Genomic DNA, 11,614 nt, shown 5'->3' with positions numbered 1-11,614 from the left:
TCATGAATCCACTCCTCAATGTCCCTGACATTTCAATATTAAAGGGATATTTCAGTCTTTTGAAGTGGGGTCATTCGAGTAACATATGCCCACAAACTGAGAAAACTACTTCCTGTCCCGTGTGAGACTTGGTAACAACAGTACTTCTGGACCTTTGGGAATTAAGATATAGGGCTGCAGTCTGAGACACTCATCATCCAGGGTCCACTGCCGCATTGAACACAGAATTTGATTAAGACTTTCTTCAGTATTCAGTAGTTAAAACAGGAAACCAGAAAAGCTGAATAGAAGTGTGTTTTTAGAGGAAGTGTTCGGATCTCATTGTTTTTTATTGCATAATGTCACAACCTGTGATCCACACAACACGTTGACCTTATCAACATACATTGTGTTAGCTGCTGAAGGAGAAGACTGAGCTTAAATAACAAACTCTAAACACATTACTGTGTCTGCCGGGTTATCTTAGGCTCTTCCTGCTTAACATAGTGAAAAAATGGAGACCTAAAAATATCAAAAATTCACAATATATAAGTGACACGTACATTATAGGTGATCAGTGTGCAGCAGTCGGAATTGCACATCTATGTTTTACCCACAAAAAGAGAGAGAAAAAAGTCTTTCTGATGGCAAAGTAAAGTGCTAAAAACATCTCAGTAGAGTGACACCAAAACCGAGATGAGTGCTGAGATAAGATTTTCCTAAAAAATTATCTAAATTACGGAGCAGCCCCGTCTGCAGAGAACTGTAGCCTAGCGTGCGTGGAGTTTATCACTGAAGGGGACGAGCTGAGCGGCATGTGTTGTGGCTAGGACAGTTAAGAGAGACATCCAACTCACATGACCTCACTTTAAAATGAACTGAAATATCCCTTTAAGGTTTCATATACATTATTTTGAACACTTATTTAAAGCCCCTTAAGACCTTAAAGGAGACCTTATTTTCTATTGTGCAGTAAAAAAGAGGTTGTGGACTATGTGGAGGGTAAAGGTGTGATAGGACTTTGCTTCAGAGGAAGTATTTATGGCTGTCTGCAGAGTTGTATTGCTGCTTTTGTTGTGTGAGGAACTGATGCAGCAGTACCCTACTCCTACCAGACGGAGGCAGTGTGTCATAAGATGTAAAGGGTTGTGTTGACAAAAGTTTGATATGCATGTTCTCCAAAGGTAATACCACCAATCTGTTTCAACACTCTTTCAATCCTGTTACCGCATGTGACCTGTGCCTAGCTCAAAAGAAGAGAGACACTGACTGTGTCCACAAAGCAACTGTTGATAACACACAGATTTAAAAATGCTGCACAAAGTTGAACAGGTTCATCAACAAGGAAAGAAATAACTGCTACATCACAAAGAGTTTTGACCCAATGGGAGACATGGTGTTGCACGAGTCAAGTTGCCAAGACAAAGGAATTAATAATTTGCATTAAACAAGATCTTAGAATAGAGCCTGTTTCACTTGATGGCCAACTTTTTGAAACTGTTCAAACCTTTAAACACCTCGGCACAGTTCAGGAGTTCATTTTTCAGAGGCCTCTGTGTCAGTCAGCAGGTTTTAAAACTAGTGTACAAATGTTGAATATGTCTTACCTTTTCCTCTTCCTGCCTGGTTCAGTCACTTGAAGTAGGCTAGGCTAGAAGTAGGAATGAACTCTCAAAGATTGTGTCAATGGCAGGAAAACCACAGAAACCTCTGTCTCAATTATTTACTGACAGGACGAGGATGAAAGCACAGTGCCTCTGAGCTCGGGGAGGCGCTACAGGCACTCTTTCATTATGAAAGATACTGCCACTTTCATCTCTGAGCATATTTACAAACCTTGTCCATGAACTCCGAGCACAAAACATAAAAATGATCATTAATTAATTGTGATACTGATCTGACGCCCCAGCAACTCTGCCTGTTGACACTGTAATAAAAATGTCAGATGCCCTCTGCATGCACACGACTGTCAGTACAGTAACCATTGGAAAAAACCCTCAAACAAGATATCTTACAGCACACATGATTTATTTGCACTTTTACATAAAACACAGCATCTAAATTCAACAATCAGAACATAATTTATCACATTACCAATCAGGTTGTTTTTAAGCTTTCAAAGAGTCCATTATGTGCTGTATACACTTAAAATACAGTGTTAAAGAGACAAATAAACATGATAGGAACATATGAATGATTACATGTGAGTTTAACAAAGCTAGTTCAGTCAAAATCTGAATCACAATTCACACAAACCTTTCCCAAAGTATTGACAATACACCATCATGACAAAGCCCATCATTATAATCTACATATAAAAACATAAAGGTACATATTAAATATACATTCTGCTGTTATCGGATTGGAACCATTACTCAGGGAATCATTAGAGTAGAGGTTGTCACAAAGAGAGCCAAACTCAACAGATTGTGCTTTTTTTTTTTTTTTCATTCTTACTGCAGCATCCTGTTGTGCTTTTGTCGACGTTGTGTTGCTGTACCTCAGTAGGAAGCCATTCCACGACTTCTAGAGGAAGGTAAAACCAGCGTTGACATTTGAACGCCAAATGTGTTGCCATTGATAACTTAGCTGTATATTAACACATTTTTTGGGCTGGATGTAGGAATTATAGTAAAACATTAAAAATATCAAGTGTAAGTTTATTTACAAAGATTCTTTGAATGGCTTGAGATGAGATTTCCAGTTTTCTTTTCCGTTGTGGAGGCCAGATTAAACCCCCAAAATTGCCATAATTTCTACACTTTCTGTTCCACAGTTTTCTAAAAGCCCTTTATTTCTTTGAATATTCTTTTTTCTTTTCTGTCTCTTACAAGTTCTGAAGAAACTCCTCTATATCTTGACACATTGGATGCTTTCCTTTTTCTCTGATCTTCTCCAAAACTCTGATGCTGTTCCCAGAGAAGTAGTTTTTTTCTGGTATTGCAGCTGCTCTCATGTGATATTGTACTGACCCATTGAAATCCTGTAGATCAAAGTATAAATACTTTGCGTAGGCGTTGTAAAGGAGTTGTTTGTCTGCAGGTTCCAGATCACTTTGAAGCAGCTCCTCATAAATCTGCTTAGCCTGTGCCTGGTGAGGACGTGACTTTGCATAGACAGTTGCAAGGTCTATTTTCTTCAGGAATGGAGAGTGAGGGTAAAGAGAGACCACTTCCTCATGTAGACTGATTGCTCTGTCTATCATGGCTGGTTCCAGGAAATCCCTCCCTGATAGCAAAAGCTTCCAACTGTAGCAGAGTGCAGCACACCTCTTCAGGCCACGTTTATGTGGATGTATTTTCAGAACCCTTTCTGCCATAGCAATGGCTTCATCAACAGACAGGTGACATTTGTAAACCTTCAGTAATACTCTCATACCCTTGTAGCTCCGGCCCAGAGACCCCAAATTGTTTTTGGCAAACTCACGTGCTTCATCTTCAATTCCTTCGCCTCTCTTGGCACGTTGTTTAAGGTAGAGGGCAGCAAGGTACAGGTCCTCAGGATCCTGTTCCTTTGCCTCTCTCATTTTCTCTAAGAGGTCATCTTCCACCCCTGTGCTGCTATGCTCCTGTACACTCACTAAACTCAAGACATGACTGGTGTTCCACTCCACCATGTCCGGCTGCATCCTGATGGCTTTCTCAAAGTAATCTGCAACCACCTTTCTATCTGCACCAAAATAAATCAGGGTCCAGGCTTTCTCAGCGTAGACCTCTGGGTGGAGCTCGCCCTGGGATGGAGATGGGTGATTTTTCATCAGGGCATCAACTTTTGACAGGTAGGCCTGACTCTCTGCTTCATCTCCAAGGTTGTGGTGCAGCCAGGCCAGGCTCCCATAGTTCACCAATAACCAGGGACCCTCATCTGCATGTCTCAGCTCATGGAAGGCCTCTGCAGCCTTGCTGAACGAAGCCTTAGCATCTTCATTTAACCCCAGCTTGTATTGAATGAACCCCTGCAGGTTGTAGATGTGGCCGAGCCACCTGTTTCCCTCCTCAGCAGCCATGTCCTCCAGCTTTTCTCTGAGACGTAAACATCGGGGCCAATTTTGGTCCAGGTTCCAGGTGAAGTGGCACTGCAGGGACTCCAGTGTTGTTTGACTCTGAGCAGCACTGATGGAGATTAAAAATAAATAACATTTAACAGCTGCAAGAAATATCTTCCATCTCAGGCACTGCATGTTCAACCTGCTGACGAAATATCTGCTGCTGTACCACCAAACTCACTGACTGTACAAAGAGATGGATGTTGATCTCCACCTCCTCCCTTTCTGCAAAAAGTGAAACCAAAATATTCCTGCTCTATAGTGCAAATGACACCAATAAGCTGCTCAATAAAGATTAGTGCGTCCCACCTCTACAGCTACTGAAAACAAACCACTCTAACCCTGATCTGCTGAGCAGCTTGAATCCCATCAGGCAAGAAGGGGACTGCATTTTACTTTCCAAACTCCAGAATCTGGTCAATTCAGATTAAATAAAAGCTTTTAAAGATTTGCAAACCATCAAATTTAGTTTTAATCAACATTTTACACAATGAACCAACTTTTTAAAATTGGGGTTATAATGACAGTCAGTGGTGAACCTGCTGCAAAATGATAAACAAATTTACCTTAGTACTTTACATTGTTGTAGCTGATAACTAACTTACTTTTATGTTTTGACAGAATATTTATATTCTACGTTAATCTTTATTTTACTTCAGTTAAAGATGTAATTAGACATCCTCCTCCTCCTCCATAAATGAATCAGCAAACAAAAGAAGGGATGCTTGTGGAAAGGACACACAATTAGAAATCAAAAGCATCCACAGAGAGGGATTCTGAAAACGGTACGTACAATATTATAAAAAGAAAAAATGTAAAATATTTTTAAATATTATAAAAATTTAAAGCAGATACTAACCTCATCTCTCTGCTGTTTCAGTATTACTCAGTTGAGTTTGATCTCTGTGTTGGTTTCAGTGATGTCCAGCCTCAGCTCTAACGTTAATGATGTGACGAGCAGCAGCTTTAAATGCTCTGCAGGTACAACAGATTAGAGGCGTAACACCGGAGTGTCATAAACCTACTTTTCTTTATCAGCCTGCTATTATCTGACGTATCTTTCTCAGGAACAGAAACATACAGATACATATTTTTGAGTGTGAAACTTAACAAGAAAGAACAACATGAATCAGACAAGTTGTTCTTGAAGGTGTTTCCCATCTTGATGCTAAAAAAATACCACATCAAGTGAATGTTTCAAACCTAAAATGCTGCCCCTCACCATCAGATTGTCATATTATGGTTTCTTGTACATACTTAAGACCCGGGAGGTGATTTGATTTATCTTCAGCACAAAATAAATAAGCTGCGCTGTAGTTAATTTCATTGATTTAGCTTCACACACAGGTCTGTGGTGATTATCAGTCTGATTAGCTGCACTTGTTTGATTAGCTCATAGTTGTTAGCTCAAACTCAAAGTACTTTGGTGATATTTCATTGTGCAGAAAGCTTAAGAATGGTCAACTGAGCCGTCTGGTAAGTTTCTAGTAAGTGCTGTTCAAAAGAGCAGTATTTAAAGGTACAGTGTGTCATTTTTAAAGGTACAGGTAAGTGCTGTTCAAAAGAGCAGTAGTGTTATTTTTCATCAGGAAGCAGGAAGACGCTACAGCTGCTTAACTTTAATGTGCTGGAAGAGACAAAATAGCACACAATTAAGTAAAATAAACAAATTGTGATTAACAGGTTAACACTTATAGCCTTAGTTATAGCAATACATGTTTCTGTTACTACATGATTTGTTTGTATATTCTTCAAATGGGAAATAGCTTCAAACCTCTTGTGAGAACAAAAACTTGTCTTGTCATAAGATACTAGTTTTTATTTTATATTTATATGATAGCATTAAACCCTTGGACCCAAATTTCAGAGACGTGAACATTTGGACATTGTAAATCCACCCTTCTTAATCAGCCGGATGTTATCTGACTTTCCTTTCCCAAGAAAAGAAAAACACAACTGTATATTTGTGTGTGAAACTTAACTATCCTTCAATATTTTTCATGTCGACTTGAGATTAAAAACGTTTTGTTTTCCTGATGCTTTAATATGCCACACAAACTGAATTATTCAAACCTAGCATGCTGCACCTACCTATCAAATAAGGTTTAATCTGCATTATTTTAAACACACTTTAAAGTCCTTTAGGTCCCTTAAAGAGATTTTTCTTGCCTTTTGCACAAAAACAATGATCTTATGTATCAAAGCTGCATGGTAAGGGTGTGACAGGCCTGTTATGCAGACCTCTGTGGTAGGTTGACTTGGTAGCGTTGGAGTCTGATTATATCTCAATTATTGTGACAACAACTGAAGTGTCCATGTCTTTGTTTGGTGCGTTGATGTATTTGAGTATATTTTAAACTTTCTGAGGGTTAAAAGAGTGTAGAGTCGCATAGGTGTAATAAATGATAATACTGATGAAAGTAATTTAAAATTAAAGGTAAAAGGAAGTCAATGATTAGACTAAAAACATTTAAACTTTTTTTTTTATGATTTAAAATCATAAACAGTATTGGCAGCTACCTCAACTTTCTGGAGTTTCATCATTCAATACATTTCAAAAGTAAGTTCAGCATACTTTTGATCTTGATGTTGCTTTGGTTCTTACATCATCTCTCATGTGGATGACGTATTTCAGTGGCCTGACACGTGGACATCATAAATCCACCTTTCTTTATCAGCATTGTGTTATCTGAGTTTTCTTTCCCAAGAATGAAAACAGGCAAACAGATTTTTATTTGAAAGTTAACTGGTTAGAAAAAGTTATTCTTCTTGATACTAAAATTACTCTGCTTCAACGTGTGACACCTGACAAATAAATGGTGTTATCAAGGTTTCATATTAACACATTTCAACCATAAAATGTCCTTTAAATCTTTTGTGCAAAAAATAATATTGTTTCTTTAAAGGGACAGTGTGTACTATTTAAAGGTGCAGTGTGTAGTATTAAACGATACATTGTGTAGTATTCAAAGGTAAAGAGTATTGTATTTAAAGGTGCAGTGTTTAGTGTTTAAAGATGTAGTGTGTAATTTTATACAGCTACGGTGTGTAGTGTTTAAAGGGTAGAGTGTTTAGGTTTAGTTGTGTAGTGTGTAGTATTTAACGGTACAATGGGAAGTATTTAAAGGTAGAGTGTAGTATTTAAAGGTAAAGAGTGTTGTATTTAAAGGCACAGTGTGTAGTATTAAAAGATGCAGCGAGATAGACCAGGTCCTACCATTTTCCACTACCTCATGAAATTCTGAGTTGGTTTGTGTGAGTTTTGTTGGAAAATAGAACATCACCATTCAAAGTTGTGAATTTGTGAAGACAATAAAACAGTTTTTTTTTTTACAGTGTATGCTTATTATATGATAAAAAAACCCAACATTGAGCCCATTAAGAGAAATGTTTTAATTAAAGCTTCTGTACAACACATTTTGACATCAAAACCAGCAACTGATTGTGAAGACTTCGATTCAAATCATCATTAAATCCAGTGACCGACACACAAAATACCCAACAAATCAAAACAGTCCCTTTCACCTACATATTGAATAAAATCAAATTATGTCTTAAAAAAATAGATTTTCTGTTGTATTCTTGTTGTATAATTTCATATTACTAAATGCTCATGTTTTTGAAACCATTTTGATATTATAATCAATTGATGAATCATCATTCTGTAATCAATATTTTCTCTTTCCAGCTCCACAAATGAATAGTTTAATGTTTAATTTAATAGTTAACTTTATACAGATAGGTAAGGTAAAACAAATACAATTGAAGGCTCTGTTTTATCATGATGGGTAATTTTCACAGCTTTATGACACTTTACAGAAGGCGGAATGTCACAGTTGTGTTTTCATATGGTTATGCTGGACCCAAGTCAGTTGATGCTAATTAAAGTCACACAAAATCAGAAGTATTCAAATACCATGACACCTTGAAATGACACCAGTTGATGTAACCTGAGATAGAAAAGATTACCCCAAAAAATTTCCATGTATCAAAGAAAACATAATACCAAAGAGAGACGTTTAAAAGCAGGTTACAGAGATACAGTTCAGAATACAGAAAAACTGGTTCACACCAGAAGTCCAGAGACCCTGAGATCAACACTGGAAGCCAACCTGTGCACACGTTAATACCTGAGAATCTAAGTTGTCTTTTTTGGTCCCTTTGGCGGCACCTGTAGGGCGCAGTGTCGGTTCTAGACCAATTTTACTGGGGGGGCCAGGCTGGGGCCAAGGGCTTTGTCAGAGGGCCAAATTCAACCCTGACAAAAGAGACTGAGCAGGGCGAAGACCGGCTGAGAACAAACTGGCAAAACATCAGTGGATCCCTATATACTAGACATACACTATATACAACTGTGTACTATATCAAAATGCAGACTGACAACGGCTGTTTGGTTGCTTGCCCTCAACATGAGTCCCTCAAATCTATTTTTATTGTATAATATTTGTTTGGTGTGGAGGGGGGGCCACAGGGGGGCCCAGGTTCAGTTTTACAGGGGCACTGGCCCCCGTTGGCCCCTCCCCAGAACTGCCACTTGTAGGGCATAGCTGTAATTGCGAGTTAGACTCTGGACCTCACCTTAAAAAGGATGAGGTTAAGGATAAGGACAAACTTAATTGTATCTTGAGGAAAATTTGTCTTGGACCACAGTACCACCCAAGGTTGCAATCATATTTCATATTTCCATCAGACTATTGCACACAACACATGGTAAAGCACAATTTGTCAATAGACAGCACAAAGGAAGACATATAGAAAAATATCTGCCAGTCTACACTGTCACACCCGTATATGTTCCTCTCAAAGAGGGGAAAAGGGATAATAAGAGTCCATGTAGCATCTCTACCAATAGTTTTTATCTGAATACTGAACATGTTCCTTTTTCTTTAGATTCACACTTGTTTCATCGTCAAAATATTACGTCATCTTTGTTTGCTCAGGCTCTAAAACGTATTCATTTCCTCCTATGTCTCCAAGTTGCTGCTGACAACTACAGAAGGCTGCCTATAGCCCTCACAAGAGAAGCTACCACAGCTGAAGACGGCGTATTGGAAATGTCCGGCAACAAAGTTGTTGAGTCTGTTTACGTAAACGCAGTCAACGATTACTGATGAGGTATCAAAGTCTCGAAGGGGTTTCCTAGTTCATAGGGGAAGATTTCACAATAACCCAATACAACTCTCTCCAAGGGGTGGCCTGCCTGAAAACGAGGGGTATGGGTAAAAATGAGAAATGAGAAAACACAAGAACGCCCACTATCTTTTTCTGGAGAGCTAAACAATGCTGGGTGATGGGAGCTGCTTGGGATTTTCCCAGAGAATGCTGACTTGACACCTGAATCTTGATCTCAGAGAACACTGCAAATGCAAGAGCTTTCATTCAAGAGTCACAGGGTTCACTTTTTAAAGCATTTATATCAACACTTGTATTTTGTATAAAGACTTAGAAACTACTCATTGAGTGTTTTGTACAACACAGAAACTCTATGAGGTATATGTAATCATATTTTAAGATAGATAATAATATATAATATTCATATATATATAAGTATGTATGATTTATATTGATCTCAACTTCCACAGTTGGAGAATATCAATAACGAAAACATAAGTGTGGTCATCCTAGATGCAACACTAATGTTAACTTTTACATTATATTCTGCTGCTTAAACCAGACTTTTTAAGTGAACAACATAATGCAGATTTATTAATATGATAGTATCTCTCTTAAATCTGACTATTCATAAACTTGCTGCGACGGTCTTCATTTGCAACTGATACAGAATCAGCAGATGACACGCAGATTTATTTTTACATCAAGCATTGTTGCAAAATCCTGACTTTGTCAAACACTTGGTTTGCCTAATCTCCAACTCTGAAAGATTTGGCTTGACTTTCTGGTTCTTTAATGCAAATGTAATGCCGTTTTTTTTTTTTTTTTTTTTTTTAAATAAAACCATTCTGTTTGAACAGAACTCTTAGTCAAACTTGAAATCCCTGATCACATGTATAAAGATGCAACATCAGTGCTCTTTTTTGTAATCAGATGACACAACATTATTTTGTTGCTTAAACTAGACATTTACTGAAAGACCCTGGTCCTTATCTGCAAAGATGGAGCATTCCTGCCCATTTTATGCAAACGACACCCAACTTTATGAGGAGAAACTACCTATCATGCTGCTATTGTGAAGAATTAATAAACTGCCTTTCATTGGTTCACAACAATGACAATAATGATCTATTCTGTTCGATGCAGATGACGGCGATCTTCATTTTGAGATTGAATCTTGTAGTTTAGCAGTTTTCTATATATCCTGATGGAAATGAAAAACAAACAGCCTGAGTGAACTTTGGCTTAAAGTTCCCCTGTTTACCTCTAATAAGAAGAGGAACTGACAACAAAATGTCCAGTTGCACTATGATGATGCTGAGGAGGGAAATTCCTTGCGTGATAGTGACAACTATTGATAGGCGATTTTCTCTATGAGCTTTACACGTGGTTTATCAGCACAACCCACACCACAAGACAAAAATAAATCTGTGAGTAGTTATTGTAAGACTGCTTCCTATGAGAACACTGAGAGGGTGCTGAGACGGGAGAATGTGTCAGCCCTCGGAACAGATTTCTGTCCAAGCTTTAATGAAGGATCTCAAGTCACCTGTTATAGATGTTGCATCAGGTGCACTTTTCTACACATAATGACCAGGGGTGCAGCTTGATCGGCAAAGCGTCTGCCCCCTGGTGGCTGGCTGCAGTATAGGTCAAAAACTCTGTCTCCCCCATTCATTTAAATGGGGCTGCAGTAAAACTTTAAAAATTAAATACACGTCGTACGAATGTTTCTCACATCTGTGGTGATATGTAGTGCTTATTTGACTGTTTTGTGTTCAAGGCCTCTTTTTTCTGAAAAGTTTCATTTTCGTTAGTTATTAGAGGTTAAAAAACAGGGTTCTACTTCCGGATTCACTTTGATTGACAGCTGCTGTAGAAGAAAACTCCATAGGATCTCGTGATGCTACGCTGTAGGGCGGAGCTTGTTACCGTGCTGACACAGAAATTACTGTGGCAACCAAAGAAATTCTCTACAGCGCAGACTCTGGCTGCATAATGGCTGCGCATTCGAGCAGGTGTTTTGGCTTTAAAACCTTACAACGGGAAAAGGCGGATCAACGCTGTCCATTTTATATACAGTCTATGATAATGAAATGCAGCCTCATTTTTAGAACAGTTTACTTCTACCTCTTTGCTTCATGCATGAGGTCTGGAGTCAGCATCCAGTTTTAGGACAGGTGTGAAGCAGATTCATTTTGTGATGACTCAAAAGACGATGAAACAAGTGATATTAATCTTAACGGTTTACAGTGTGAATATGACACAAGTTTTTAATCTAGTTCTTAAATCACACTAGCATTTGTTGGATTAAAATTTTGGATGTAATTCTGATACTGATCTGGAAATGTTTACACCAGTGGATCGAAGTAAATCTATGCAGAACTATGATCTCTGTTTGAATTTGCATAGATGAGACCATCCTGATATTTGAAACATGATGGGTTAAAAAAAGAAGCACAGAAAATACTGTATTCT

At 38.2% G+C, this 11,614-nt stretch overlaps 1 protein-coding gene across 1 annotated transcript; it reads right to left on the bottom strand.

The window, feature by feature from the left end:
- Positions 1-2,005: 2,005 nt before the first annotated feature.
- LOC117828861 (interferon-induced protein with tetratricopeptide repeats 1B-like) lies at positions 2,006-4,394 on the bottom strand. The gene is made up of 2 exons (XM_034706223.1): positions 4,366-4,394; positions 2,006-4,091 (listed from the first exon to the last, which is right to left on the bottom strand). Exons 1-2 carry the CDS (start codon positions 4,392-4,394, stop codon positions 2,807-2,809), a joined length of 1,314 nt encoding a protein of 437 aa, XP_034562114.1. The 3' UTR covers positions 2,006-2,806.
- Positions 4,395-11,614: the final 7,220 nt, after the last annotated feature.

This window comes from Notolabrus celidotus, chromosome 2, assembly GCF_009762535.1.
Source record: "Notolabrus celidotus isolate fNotCel1 chromosome 2, fNotCel1.pri, whole genome shotgun sequence".
Lineage (NCBI taxonomy): Eukaryota > Metazoa > Chordata > Actinopteri > Labriformes > Labridae > Notolabrus > Notolabrus celidotus.
The sequence above is the reverse complement of the archived record's forward strand: the minus strand, read 5'-3'. Positions and strand labels throughout refer to the sequence as shown.

Excerpts from the sequence above, each read along its gene's own strand:
- LOC117828861 (XM_034706223.1), bottom strand. The coding sequence starts at position 4,394 with ATGGGATTCAAGCTGCTCAGCAGATCAGG. Across the intron at positions 4,092-4,365 it reads AAGCTGCTCAGCAGATCAGG|TGCTGCTCAGAGTCAAACAA; the intron begins GTTAGAGTGGTT and ends AATCTCCATCAG.